The sequence below is a fragment of the Solea solea genome, chromosome 8 (assembly GCF_958295425.1).
Source record: "Solea solea chromosome 8, fSolSol10.1, whole genome shotgun sequence".
NCBI classification, from domain to species: domain Eukaryota; kingdom Metazoa; phylum Chordata; class Actinopteri; order Pleuronectiformes; family Soleidae; genus Solea; species Solea solea.
In genome coordinates this window covers 10,496,042-10,510,787 of record NC_081141.1, presented here as the reverse complement: position 1 = coordinate 10,510,787, position 14,746 = coordinate 10,496,042, and the positions used below count along the sequence as shown (strand labels likewise).

General features: G+C 38.9%; 2 protein-coding genes across 2 annotated transcripts; one reads left to right on the top strand and one right to left on the bottom strand.

Moving 5' to 3' along the window:
- Nucleotides 1-1,116: 1,116 nt before the first annotated feature.
- On the bottom strand, nucleotides 1,117-6,623 carry LOC131464037 (zinc finger protein 664-like). Its single transcript, XM_058636282.1, has 2 exons — nucleotides 6,316-6,623; nucleotides 1,117-4,960 (listed from the first exon to the last, which is right to left on the bottom strand). The coding sequence occupies exons 1-2, from the start codon at nucleotides 6,473-6,475 to the stop codon at nucleotides 3,951-3,953; spliced, it is 1,170 nt and encodes a 389-aa protein (XP_058492265.1). The 5' UTR covers nucleotides 6,476-6,623; the 3' UTR covers nucleotides 1,117-3,950.
- A 39-nt stretch (nucleotides 6,624-6,662) lies between these two features.
- Nucleotides 6,663-12,774, top strand: cenatac (centrosomal AT-AC splicing factor). Its single transcript, XM_058636283.1, has 11 exons — nucleotides 6,663-7,030; nucleotides 7,956-8,122; nucleotides 8,347-8,445; nucleotides 8,536-8,602; nucleotides 8,728-8,790; nucleotides 9,061-9,128; nucleotides 9,250-9,361; nucleotides 9,450-9,480; nucleotides 10,729-10,830; nucleotides 11,148-11,280; nucleotides 11,922-12,774. The coding sequence occupies exons 1-11, from the start codon at nucleotides 6,914-6,916 to the stop codon at nucleotides 12,025-12,027; spliced, it is 1,065 nt and encodes a 354-aa protein (XP_058492266.1). The 5' UTR covers nucleotides 6,663-6,913; the 3' UTR covers nucleotides 12,028-12,774.
- Nucleotides 12,775-14,746: the final 1,972 nt, after the last annotated feature.

Below are 14,746 nucleotides of genomic sequence, written 5' to 3'. Positions count from 1 at the left end.
TGAAATTTGTACTATTAGAAATCACCAACAGTTCACTAAATTAAATTTAATGTTTATGCTACACTTTTAAAACTACAAACTGATGAATATGTACAGAACTATAAATATGAATCACAAAATTGATATACATGGAAACTTTAATGGTGCTGCTAAAATTCCACTAGATGGCAAGAGTAGGATTTCTTGTACTGTAGATCGCTGCTTAAGATTTCTCCGTTAGAACGGTTTATGTAGTCTATATATGTCATGACCCCTGGACTATTCCAGGCGCTCTTAGTTCGGAAAGGTGTCTTTGGACTTTTTGTTGCTCTTTCTGTTTGCATGTTCTTCCTGTGTGTGTGCGGGTTTTCTCTGGGTCCTCCAGTTTCTTCTCACAGTCCAAAATCATGTTGATTTGGGCAAATAATTTGTCCAATTAGGCAAATTGGACAAATTAAATTGACTGCGAGTGTTTAGAGTGGATGGTTGTAACTTGTTTGTCTATTATGTGGCCTTGTGATGGACTGGCGACCTGTCCCAGGTGTAGCTCGCCTTTCACCCTATGTCAGCTGGGATTGGCACCGGCGCCCACCGCAACCCTCATGTGGAGGATAAAGCAGTAGAAGATGAGTGATGGGCAGACAAAGTCAGCTGTGTGACAGGCAAAAGGGAAAGGGAAGGTCTACAAGACTGTAGTGAGGCCAGCTATGATGTATGGAATGGAGACAGGTGGCACGGTCTAAAAGACAGGTGGTGGAACTGGAGGGGGCAGAACTGAAGATGCTGAGATTTGTGTTGGGAGCGACCAGGATGGACAGGATTAGAAATGGGCAGAAAGGGACAGCTCAAGTTCAAAAGCTGGATGTTGGATGTTGAGAATAGAGATGCTGGGCAGAAGGAAAACAAGAAGACCACAAAGAAGGTTCATGAATGTTGTAGAGGAGGACATGAGGACAGTTGTACGTGGAACATGGCGGCAGATGATCCACTGTGGCGACCCTTGCTGGGAGAATGCAAGATAAGAAGATTATTGTTGCTGTAATGTATGTCCTGATATCCCATAAAGTTTAAATAAGGCCATTACTGATAGAGATGGTTCATTCTTCGTGTCCTCAAAAAAAATAATCACATTCAAGCTGTAAGTAGATAACTTTTTATTTAAAAAAAGAAAAGACACAGACTAAAAAAAAAAAACAATTACTAAAATTATTTTGTAGTTAATTATTAATCAATTAAATGCTACAGCTCTAACATTACCCTTTGTTACTACCCAAAGACTTGGATAATAGAGGCTGGGTTTGGTTGGTTGGCGTATTTATTATCTGTGGCATGTGCTGAACATAATTTACCTTGAATATTAAATACAGAACCATAACAATTATAAACAAGTTCGTTTGGAGTGTGAACATTTCACCCCCACGTCTCCAGACAATTTAATGGAAGATGCTGCAATAACATTTGAACTGTTACTCAATAGTCATTTTGAATTTGAATAATAAAAGGCAACATACCAACAAACAGAATTCAATGTGCTGTACGTAACATATATATATATTGTAAGCCTCATTCTTCTTCAAGCTGCAGAGCATCACAACAGAAGAGTTCAATCGGTTGGAATGGGTTTGTTTGATTTTTTTCCTTCATAATCTGTTTAAAACAATTAACTGTTGTAGAAAATATCTTGAGTTTAGTGTTCACATATGACCGAGGCAGCAGGAAATGAGTCACACCCTTTCACAACAAAAGAACTTCAGAACATTTAGGTGAGACAAGGGGGATGGTGTCTGTCATTGGCATGCAGGAGGCAGGACATTCATTCACTCACTCACTCACTCACTCTCTTGTAAAATCATCCAGAGCTTTCCCTGCTGCATTCTCACATAAGATCACTCTGAGACGTTCAGGAAAATGTCTGCACTGACTTTTGTGCATGTTTGCACCTCTGGACAAATTCTGGTATACATCTGCACTTCCGTGCAGGACTGAAAGCAGCTTTAGCTACAGAGACACATTTCTTGTGGATGCTAGAGCCACATGGTAAAGGAGAGCCTCCTGATGCATCATGGGTTATCTTTGAACCCTCTGTTACTATGGTGCGCTTTACATTTAGACCGAGGCAAAAACCAAACTCTGGCCTCACTGTAAAACGGTGGTGGAAAATAAACATGTCAGTTTTTTTTTTACTTCCAAATCTCTCATCTTACAAAACCAGGCCCTTTTACGTTCATTATAATGCTTCCAACATGGCACACAACTAAGATGAACCACACATCTAGTTTTTAACACTCTTCCAACTTTTAACACTTGCACAAAATTAATCTCAGCTCTGCTGTTTCTTGCCAAATGTGTCACAAACACTGCATTCTCAGTAATGTTTCGTAAAGAACATGATTTCTGTCGGATTACATTTGTTTTTGACACGTTCCCCGCGACCACACTATGGGTCCTGACTTACATTAACTGAACAGAGCCATTGTTAATATCAGTAATACCTGTGCTCTTTCTGCTAAATAAAATCTCAAATTCTCATCTGAAGGTGGAGTGTAACAAACTAAGTGAAATGTCTGCCAAGCAGGTGTGAAATAATGTACTTTTTAAGGAGAAATTGTTGACTCCATGAGGAAAAACATGATCTTTTCTATGCATGCCTAAACTTTCTGTGACAAAACCTAACTACAGGTTCAGCATAGAGCTTTCACACCAGCACAGCTGTGGCACAGTTCCAATAACACTTCCCAGCATGTTTATACCAAAAATTAATTGAAAATTTGATTGCAAGTAGAAACAAAAATACTTAGTTATTGCTTGCGAGCCATTACATCAATGTAATGTGCTCCAGTAGAGACAAAATATTTGGCTGGCATCTCCTGACCTCCGGGAGAATAAACAGAGGGAAAAGCTCCATGTTTAATTCCACTCAGGCTTTGTATTGAGTAATGCACACCACTGGTGATGTTACAGGGGCTCCTAACTTTTTGCATTGGGGGCAAAATATACACACAAAATATAGGTGCACCGAAATTTTCAATGCGCCACCTTCAGCAACACAAATTTTAAGGGTTGCCCTTTTGTCATTTCACATACATTTATACTTGTAATATGTAAAGAATTGTTACCAAGGATATAAATATTTGTCTTCATTTGAAGCACAAACATAGTGTGTACGCACACACACACATTACGTGGTTACATTGATTAGCTGGTTAGACAATCAACAGGATCGTTCTGTCGTGGTTATATGGCGTATAGCGCAGCATACAAACACACAATCAACTAAATTAATGGCAAGGCAGACTTTATTCAACAATAACTCAATAACTATTGAAAATATGAAACTCCTATACTGAATACTAATTTACTATACTATGGTGTAGTGTGGTCTACTGTAGTGAGCCATCAAACACACACATGCACGCACGCACACACGCACACTCTAAATGATGACGGTGCTTAGCATGCCAGCATGTCTCTGTGAGAGAGAGTGAGAGCTGTGGGGCAGGGAGGTGACTGAACGGAACTATACATTGCGTCTTTAAAAAAAAGACAATCAATTTGTGACAGTCAGTGCTGATTCTGTCGCCACGCATTGATCAACGTACGGGAAACTCAGGAAGTGTTAGGTGCCCCAGTGACACCAAAGAAAACTGGTTACACTCTAGAGCCCTGCATAAGGCGGTGAACCTTGGCTCCTAACTGGTGTGAACTTGGGCTGGTTCACTGAGAGTACCAAGAAAAACTGTACCAGCGCTTGCCATTGTGAAAGCACCATCACTGCACCTGAACCAAACCACACTTATAACCAGTAAAATGTTATCATACCATTCTTTCCTCATTTCCACCTCAAGTAGTTACAAAATTATTACACTGATAAGCACAACTATAGACATATAAGTAAAAATGCAATTACAGTTCAGAGAAAACATTAATTGGAGAAAACTGAGAATGCAGTTTTTTGTGTGGGGATGTACTTTTTAGGGGACCAGGTGGTTCTCCCCTGCATGGACCCTTCTGTGTAGCCTGAGTCCTGTGTTGTGAGCAAAACTCTTCTCACAGAAGTCGCATGTGTATGGCTTTTCCCCCGTGTGGACTCGGGTGTGTATTTTCAACGTTGTGCTGAGAGCAAATCTTTTCCCACACCACATACATTTATATGGCTTCTCGCCTGTATGCACTCGCACATGATTAGTAAGGGATGAGTGGTAAGAAAACTCCTTGTTGCAGTAAATGCAGCTGTAAGGTTTCTCCCCCGTGTGAGTTCGGGTGTGTCTTCTCAGGTCTGCTCCACGGCTGAATGTTTTGCCACAGGTGATGCACTGGTACGGCCTCTCACCGGAATGACTTTTCATATGACTGATAAGGCTTGACTGACAACTGAATTCCTTTCCACAAACTCTGCATATGAATGGCTTCACCACTGTGTGATTCAACCCCAGGGCCTTCTGGGTAAACGCTTTCCCTTTGCGTTTTAAATGTTTTTCACCCGTGTGGCTCCTTATGTGCATTTTCAACTTCAGAAAGTCATGAAACTCTTCAGAACAAACCATACATTTGAAAGGTTTGTTCTCTGGTGTGTGATGAGTGCCTGCAGTCTCATGGTTTCCACTCCCATGGTCTTGACTGTGAGCTGTGTAAGAGTTGTGAGAAAAGTGATGGTCAGTGTACGGTGCGGGTGCACCTGAGGCCAATGAGTCAGCCATAACTGGGATGCTGGTCAGGGACTCTTTTTCTGGCACATTACGAATCTGATCACGACCCATAAGCAGATTCTGGTCTGCACTAAAGTCACTCCCCTCTCGGGCATGCCTTAACTTAAACATATCCGTCTCCTGCGGTAGAATGAAATGATCTTTCTCCTGACCAGAGCAAAGCTGCCCCAACACCTGTGGGTCCACTTGGTTTAGAGTGGCGCTCCTCCTCTGGTCATAGAGTTTCTGCTGGTTCAGGAGAATTTCTTCATTAGTGGTAGATGAATGTGGGATGTCTGAAAGACAAAATAAAATCTTTATCAACTGATTATTAATTGATTTAGAGCTGAAACGATTAATCAATTAATCAATTATTAATCGCTTACTAAATTAATCGACAACCATTTTGATAATCGATGAATCGAATTGAAGCTTTTTTTCATGATTAAAACAAGATTTTCAATTGTTTAAACTTCTTAGATATGAATATTTTCTTAATTTCTTTGCTCTGTATAACAAAGAAATCATTAAAAGTCAATCATTTTGGTTTGTGGACAAAACAAGACATTTGAGAACATCATCCTTTCCAGGTTTGACAAACACAGATCAACATTTTTTCTGATACTTTATGGACCAAACAATTAATCGAGAAAAAAAATCGACAGATTAATCGATTATGAAAATAATCGTTAGCTGCAGCTAACAAAACAAACTATAATATACATAATCTATATAGAATAAGTGGTTTGAAAGCTTTTATTTGAACTTCTTAAATGTGAACATTTTCAGGTTGCTTTGTTCCTCTGCAACAGTAATCTGAATAGTTCAGCTTTCAACAAAGGTAACTAACACTTCAATTATAGAAACAAACACTGCTTGTGAAGAAATCAGTCTAATGTCACAATAAAGGAGGATCCTCTCTAGCACATAAACCAGAGAAATATGATAACAAACTTGTTTAGAATTGGTAAACTAATCAATATACTGTGGAATACCATACATTGTAATGGTTTCAATTGGACACCAACATAAATCCATGTTGTCAATCAATGTGCATCTCAGGACAATTACACCGACCCCTCTCACACAATAGACAGACAGACAGACAGACAGACATGGAAGTGGTAAACTCACTAGTGTTAGACTGATTTGTCTGGCTAATGTGATATTTTCAAACAAATAGGGTCAGACGAATATATTATAAAAACAAATTTTAATTATTAGTCATTTATGAAAGTTTGCACATTTGTTTCTCAGAACATGCACTCAACCAAGTTTGTGTATATCTAAGTGTACGTCAGTACAGACAGAAAATGCAGCTTCTTTACGTTTATTTAAGTCGAGCTATTTTGCGTATAGGTTGGTGCAGTCATGTTACCCGACGGAGGGGGAAAATGAAAATCGATCAAACATGTTGGCAAAAAAATAATACTATAAATAGCTGCGGTCCATTTAGCTGGCTCGGTAACACCTGCGCCTTTCTTGCTAAAGCGTATCAAAATGTCTGCTGTGGAAAAGGCCTTTAGCAGGGTGTGTACACAAATATGCCCACAAAACAGTCAGGAGGTCAACGAACACCACGACATGAAAGACGATATATAGCACATTATATATAAATGCATAGTGTGTGTGTTTGTGGTGTATAACAAACCTTTATCGTGTCGTTTTAAAACGACATCCAGCAGTCTGCGCTGACGGTCGATCTCCTCCTCGTACACTACGATGGTTTTTTCAAAGACACCTAGTATCTCTTCAGCAGCGGCCGTTAGGCGCTCGTTGACAAACTTTCTAAAACACAGAACCGACGACATTTTTCACAAAATCAACAGCACATGAGATAAAGCAAACCACGTCCAAGTTGACTATGACTAATCCACTTTATTCCAGCGAGCGAAATAAGCCGCATTGGCTGTAGTGTTTACTTCCGCCGAGGAAAAATTCACTTCCGCAGATAGTCTTCTTCGTTGGAGGTCTGCGGCAGTTGGTACACTTTGGGCTACATTACCGCCATCGTCTGGTGTTTATTAAAAAATGTTTCATGCTGGTGTAAACAGTTCCACATACTGTGCTTGTTTCCAGGGGAACACCTATCGAGACGGTCTTCCTGATGCAGAATACTACTGACGGTGGTCCATGATCATTTGCGTGAATGTAATGAGAAACTAGAAGACAGAGGTGTTTTAAGTGTTATCCCGGGTTGTGTGTTAGCTTGACTCTTGTCTACTTTTGGGTCCCCACACGCTTCCTCAATGGGCGCACATTACTGCAACATATGTAAGCAAACGACGTTCAACGGAAAGGGACACATCTTCGGGAAAAGTCATCAAAGCAGACTTCGAGTTGTTCTTCTCAAGTTCATAGAAAAAGTAAGTAACTCAACGCGAAATGAGCCTTGTTGGTGTTGGATATTCGCTGTGTTGTGTGCTCACGTTTTCCTCCATTACGTATGTTTACGTGTTAGCCCCGATGCTAGCCGCCAGTTGTACATTGACTAACGGATACATGTCATTCCTGGGTATACGTATTTCTACAAATTTAGGGCTGCAGGGATTATATTATATAGACTCGTTGTCTGGTTTCAACTTCGTTAATGTGAGTATTTGCTTAAACCTTAGTCCTCTCATCTATGACCGAGTATCTTTGGTATTTCGACCTTAAAACATTGTAAGACGTTGTCATTTTGATGTTCTGGAAACAGCAGTTAAACTGTATGTAATTGTGTGGACGAAACGAATAATTGATTAATCTAAAAAGTCCAACTGATTTTTCAACAATGAAAATAATTAGGGATGCACGTTGATTGGGCTGATAACCGATATTGATATACATACACATGCAATCTGTAGTGAAATTAATATAATATTTTGCCTACTCATGTCGCAGCAGATGTAGATATATATTTTATTAATTGAGCAAAATAAATAATCATACAAAAATTTAAAAAATGTAGAGGGCAATCAGGGAGTCAAGGAGGTAGCAGCCTATTTAGCCTACTGTTGTAGTCATTGAGATCCTGGTGCGTTTGCTGATATCCAATAATACATTTTAAAGCCAATATCTGCTGATACTGATATTGTGCCGATATTATCATGCGTCCCTAATAATTGCAAACCCACCACATTATGTTTCAGTTGAACCACAAAGGTCCAAAATCACCTTTGCACGCCATGAAGCAATTGTTAATTTAACATAGTTTAATTACTTTTGTATGGCTGACTGCTTTAGTTCCAATAATAGATGCTATCCAACATTTATAGTTCCTGTGTTTTTGTTTCCTCCACTGTCTCTCAGGTAAAGGAAGCTCGTAGAACACTTAAAAAGCCCCAAGTAGAAACATTTGATTGCACCCAGCCCAAGCAGACATTCTGGTGCTACTGCTGTGAGCTTGAAGTTGAAAGAAATGTCACAGACGGCAACGTGACTGTGCTTTACGGAGGCTTGTTGGAACACATGGCCACGTAAGTTTCTTTTTTGTTTTCTTTTTATTTCCTTGCCTACTTTTTAGGGTTATGATATGTAAGTCGCTTTGGATAGAAGCGTCTGTTAAATGACATGTAATGTCATACTCCAGTGCAGCATACTAAATGAACAAATGTACATTTATGTAAATGTGTGGAAAAATGTGACCAACATCTTCTTCCTTCTGTTTGCTGGTTGGCATTTTAAATGCACTTGTTTTCAGCCCAGAACACAGACAGAATACACACAAGTTCTGGTGGGATAATAAGGCTGACCCCAAGCTTCGAGACAAGGTCATCATTACCAAGGAGGAAACTGAACGGTAGGCCCACAGAGTGGAAGGTCAACATTAAAACAGTTTGGGGGTTTTGTTTTACTTTCTCTTTATGGATTCACTGTTTTCCTTGCTCAGGTTTAAAGTTGAGGTGGCAGATGTGTTGGAATCATTTGAAGAGAAGGAGGATGAATTTATTAAACAGGTAACATTAAACCAAGTCAAAACAGCTGGTGTGTTGTCTCCATGGCAGCCATTAGCATTGTTAACAAATGCAATTTTAACCCAATTGGAAACCTGCTGATGTGTTTTTTCTTTTCATGGCTGAAGCAAGCTGATTATATCCGAGCCCAGGAGAAACGTCGTCAGGAGGTCCTTCAGTCTCTTTTAGAGGTTTGTTTTGCAAGGATGCAGTGGCAGTATCCATCACTGGACATAACTGTTTGCTCTTTATAAGGTTGCAACTGAATGATAGGTTTGACTGGTGCAATCTTGTGACTGGTGGTTGAAATTCAACACATCACATGGTAAAAAAAAATGGATAATGTTAACCAAAGAGTATTATGTTCAGTGTTTAATGTTTAGAATTGTGATGAAAAAAGATGAATTAGTAGTCAGACTTCCTCTATGAACCACTGTTGGCTTTTCCTGAATCGATGTCAGCATGACGCAGAGGCAGAGTCATTTAATGATCCCAGTGGCCCAGACAAGCCGGCAGAGGTTTCTGTCAGGTAACAAAGACACACAATTTATCAAATCTCTTTAAAATTTAAATTTAAATTTAAAATTATTATTATTATTATTATTATTATTAATTGTAATTACTTCATTTTTGTCTTCTTTGGGAAGCAGCTCTCAGTTGACATCTCAGGTATCACACCAGCAAGCAGGCAGCAGCAGCTTTGTCGACTCAGTGGTTGAAGCGCCGTGGGCTGCAAATGGACTGACTTTCATAGGCTATCAGGTAGAAACTCAACTGTCATTAAGTAAAAAGACTTCAATAATTATTATTTTTGTACATAAACTCAATTACCTCTTGCTTTCTGTTGCAGGATTCAACAAACAGTGGGAATGTCCACACAGGTACTCTATCTGTTATCTGCTCACAAGCTTAAAGGGCAATTCTGGGGTGGCTGTAAATAAAGACTACTCTTTAAAAGTCTTAAAGCTGGTCCAGTAGTTGGTTTGGCTGGTGGCTGTGACATAGTGACAGTAGTCATATAGGTCAACTTAAACATGGTCCATTATGTCCTCGAAAAAAAGCATTTGTTTTCATCAACTTTTGAGCTGCAGGAAGATGAAGCAGATTCCTTCCTTGTCCACATCAACTACAAGTGTCAGTTCCTCTCTCAGTAGTGTCTACTACTGTCAAGATTGATAGTAACTACTACTACTACAACTGGGGATCAATATACAACAATAATAATGATTGTTGTTAGGATAATGATGAAAAGATAATGTGCACATTCATCTGCAATATGCTACAGTTTACAAATCATTAAGATTTTATTTGATATGTGTGTAATATGGGATTCAAGTGCCTGTAAAGGTTCTCAGTCATCCAGGCCATAGTCAATTTAAGGAGTTGGTTGTAGGCAAGTGGAGTTGCTTGAGTTAAGTTGAAGACATTTGCGATTCTAACCATTTTTCAGCAGCTTCTATTTAAGCATCATAATACATAATACATGTGCTCCACCAGATATGTTTTCCAGAAAAGTTCATATATTGATGGTTTTGCAGACATGAGCTGGATTTTAACAAATATAAAAGTGTTTCAGAAACAAATTACAAACTTTAACAAACTTTAAACTTTAAGAGGCCACACGGTTGGTGTAGTTTGAGGGTTCTCCAGCTTTCTCCCACAGTCCAGAAACATGAAATATGGGGATTAGATCAATTGGACACTCTAAATTGACTGTAGGTGTGAGAGTGAGAGTGAGTTTGGCACAGCACCCCTAGACTCTCCTGTGGAGGACAAAGCGGTAGAGAATGGATGGAAGCTTTAAATCAAAATTTTAAATGAACTTTTGCATTTCTTCTGGCATTTCTCTCATACCAATCCTAGTTTGGTCATACTTAATTCCATTACACATAACATTTTGGTCATGCATAACTAATATAGATGCTCTCAGAAAGGGGAAGGCAGTATTTAATATTGCCTTAAACCCTGAAGAATATTCTTCACATAAACTTCTCAAATTATCACACATCTCTGAATAAAATGCTTCCTGATTTTACTTTGAAGATTGTGCAGCAGTTTAGTGTGTGTACAGTATTTATTATGTCACTTCACCTCATCCATAATTATCACATGACCTCACTGTGTCATAGGTGCTGTCCCTCCCTGGCTCCAGGACGATCCTCAGGAGGGGAACTCCAGTGCTACTGCACATCCGGAGATCGGTCCATCGCTCCAAGAGTTTCTCAAACAGAGTAGGACACTCACGCACAGATTTCTTATTTAGAATTTATATTATACTTTATTATTCCCATGCAACTCGACTAGTCGTGTATTCATAGATGCTGTCGCATCACTTTGTATCAGACAAATTTAATTTGTGACTCATTTTGTGTCCGACGGATTCTGACTTTTTGCCTTTGCTGCCATTTTTGTTGTATTTCATTCACATTGTTTCAAGAAAACCAAATGGTAAAAGTTGTGGCAACGAAGCAGAATTATCCTACTTATTACTTATTTCTCTCAATGATTTGAATATAATAAAAATGTCCGCCTCTTTCGTCTCTGCCAGAGGAGCAGGAGAAGCTGAGGAAGCTTCCACCAAACCGAGTTGGGGCCAACTTTGATCACAGCTCACACACAGATGCTAACTGGCTTCCCTCATTTGGCAGAGTGTGGAACAGTGGCCGGCGCTGGCAGTCCCGGTGAGATCACACAGCTCGTCACAAATACACAAGGATTGTAAACAATGACTTTACTCATTCTGTCAAGTACATTGAAAACTACGTAGTGCCTTTTTGGTTTTATGTTTATGTCACTTAGGTGCTTTTGGCTGATGAACATCTACTGTCTTCTAGGCAGTGAAAATATGAATAAAATAGTGTATGGAAGTCAGGTTTAGTTTACCAATTAGCAATCTAACCCATTCACTGTTTATACCATTTATTGTTTGAGGATAGTGTGGCAGCTAAAGCCAATTCCAGCTGCATGGGCATGGAACAGCCTATATAAGTCGCTAGTCCATCGCACAGGTGACGTGTAGGTACAAACAGCGATCTATACTCTTGTTCACATCTACAGTCGTCTTTAAATCTCTGTTTAATCTAAGCTGCATGTGTTATGACTGTGGGAGGAAGCCAGGGTTCCTGAAGAGAACCCACTCAAGGAAGTAGAACACAAAAGGCCCTGGAACCGCAGGCAACAGTGGTTACCCCACCACCATAAAGAAGACCATCAAATCTTCTAGTACATTTTAACCTGCTGTGCTGTGGTATCAAGTTTAATTTCATTGTATTAACTTCACATATGTGCATACTAATTTGACATGTTTTTGTTTTTTTTACAGACACCAGTTCAGACAAGAGGAAGGGGAGAAGAACGGACAGAAGAGAAAGCGGAAGCGCAGTGCAGACCCTTCAAAGAAAAATGACCAAGCAGCAGAGAAATTCTGACAACACTTAAAACTGAACATACGTAGTTGGAATTGTATGAGTAGTGTATATAGTTGTGAATGAGATTTTATACTTTGTTTGAGGTTGTGAGTTTGCTCTGTCTGAGTATATCCCTCACAATAAGATAAATAGGGAGTATTGCAGTAAAGTATTTATTGTCTTAAATATGGCCATTATGTATAAATATGGAGTTATGTTCTGGTAATTGTTTTGTATTAAAACTGAAAGGTACAATCTCCCATCACATCCCCTTACAAAGGTCATGACTGTTCTGCAGGTTACTTACATTACAACATGACAGTTCTGTCTTTTAACCAGCAGGTGGCATAAGACACTCGACTTACAAAAAATTAAGAGAGGAGTTGACTTGAAGGGGATCTGTTGAAGGCAGCATTTAGATATTAACATGCTAAAAACCTCAGCTGTATAATCATGTTTTTCCAAGAAAACGTTTGATGTATGACAAAAGATAAATTGTCAGATGTTGAACTAAAGAAAGGGGGAGCACAACCCTCCACAATGACTGCTCAGTTTCCCCACAGTGTCGGTACAGATCAAGATCTGGATTTTGATGGTTTTGTGAGGTTTGGTTACAAGATGTTATACAAAGCAGGGATATGAACAGAAATCTGGCAATGTTACAAGATAATTTATTGTCTGTTTGCACAGAAAATTGTCTTGTACCACCATTCTGTCAAACTAAACAGACATAAGAAAACATTAGACACAGGACAACATATATATATATATATACACATATATATGTATATACATATGTGTGTATATATATACTGTATATACATATATATATAGCTTGTCTTGAAGTAACCAGGTGAAATAGACCTTTATCACAGCAGATATTGTCAACATAAAATGACAAACAGGTTTTACTAACATTAATTGCTGTTGTTGAAGCTTAAGGGTTGGTCACGCTAAATACTTGACACTTAAATCTGTAGAAGCTAGAAGTAAAAATATTTTTAAAACTGCAAACATGTAACCCATATTTTCTGAGTGAGTTCCAATAAAGTGCTTGAGAAATATTTATACTTTACAGTCCATGTGTTGCAAAAACAGCACTTATAATGGTGGCCAGAAGACTTGCACAGAACTGTATGCAAATGTTGATAGCTTTAGGTATAACATGTGAAATAGTTCAAATGTAGTGCTCTGTGGAACATGCACATTTAACCTTGTTGTAATCCAAAATCTTAAACAGGAAAAGGCTCAAAATGACATGAGTTAAGGTATTGTTAGAACTGTTCAAGCAAAAGGACAATGAATTAGAGGACTTAACAAGAATATTCTCACAGTGTCTTCAACTTTAACATTAACATGTACTGTAACTGGACAAGAACAAACAATCCAAAACCTTATTAATATGTGTCAGTCTTAATCAGAGTCTCTGTCCTAGTGTCACTATAAATCTAGGAGAAATACCTAGTATCCCACAACACTTCATCCAATGAGGAGCCAGAGACCCACAAAGAGGCGGTTCTCCCTGTGCCTGAGGTCATATTGCAATCCTTTTACATCAGAAGTCAGAACTGTGAGTGACTCACCTCCAAGTTGACCAAGTTGCTTGAGATGTCCAAAAAAACATGGGCGCAAATGCATCTTGGGGGAGCTGTTGTTAGCAATATCTGTCAATATAACACTCAACGCTGGATTTTGTCCACACAAACAGCAATTTCTATTTCCACGGGTAAAAATGTAACAGTACCATGTGTACATATGATTTACTAATAACACATTAGTCACAAATATGATGATGATGATGATGCAATTAACAGTAAAAGTACCAGTGTTTTTATACAACTGGCAGTCATCTTGCAATCCTATGTCGGGATTGGTCAGGTTTTCAAGTCGGAAACCCAACCGGAAAGCCCCTTCAACTCGGAAATTCCGACTTCCGATTACAACTGGAACTCACCATTAGACTGCTGGCCTTTATGTCTTTTACATGCCCCTCTTCACCAAACACATACATTAGGCAACATAAGATAGAGGGCAGGGAATAATGACAGTAATGAACAGGAAAGCAGTTCAAAGATGACATAACACAACACAGCTTTAATACGTGTTTAAAGACATGTTCTATACAGTATATAAATATATACTCAGAACATCAGTTAAATAAGTTTAATTGCACATTTATATATGATATATAACCAATAAGTAACCATAGTTAAACTATTTCAAATACTAAAATAAATAGTTGGTCATTATTTGATTTCTTCCAGACAATCTTAAGAATAAATTAAATTAAAACCTAAAGTTGGCCCATTTTGAAGTTAAACCCTCAGAGTTTACATCACGCCCTGCTTTAATGCATGATAATCTCTACTTCACAGCTGTGATCTCCACAAGACATCCTCCCCCTCCTCTCTGTTTTTCCTCCTCTACAGTTAAGTGTAATCGGGCTCCGGGTAGATGGCCGTGGATCTCAGTGTAGCCGCAAAGCAATATGCGGATACAACGTGTACCTGATCTATTCTTAGGTCTGTGGCAAACAAGGCTCAAGCGGTAGGGAAAAAAGAAAGGGAGATTATACACCTAGCTGTATATGTTTAACAGAGAATGTAGCCGCTGCTGTGTATCATGTCACCACATGTTAACGTCAGTGCTGTATAATTGTTCAAAGTGCTGGTTTACTGTATCAGAACATGGATTATCGTAGTTGTTTTTAGTAAAATATGAGTAAATTCAGTGACAGCAC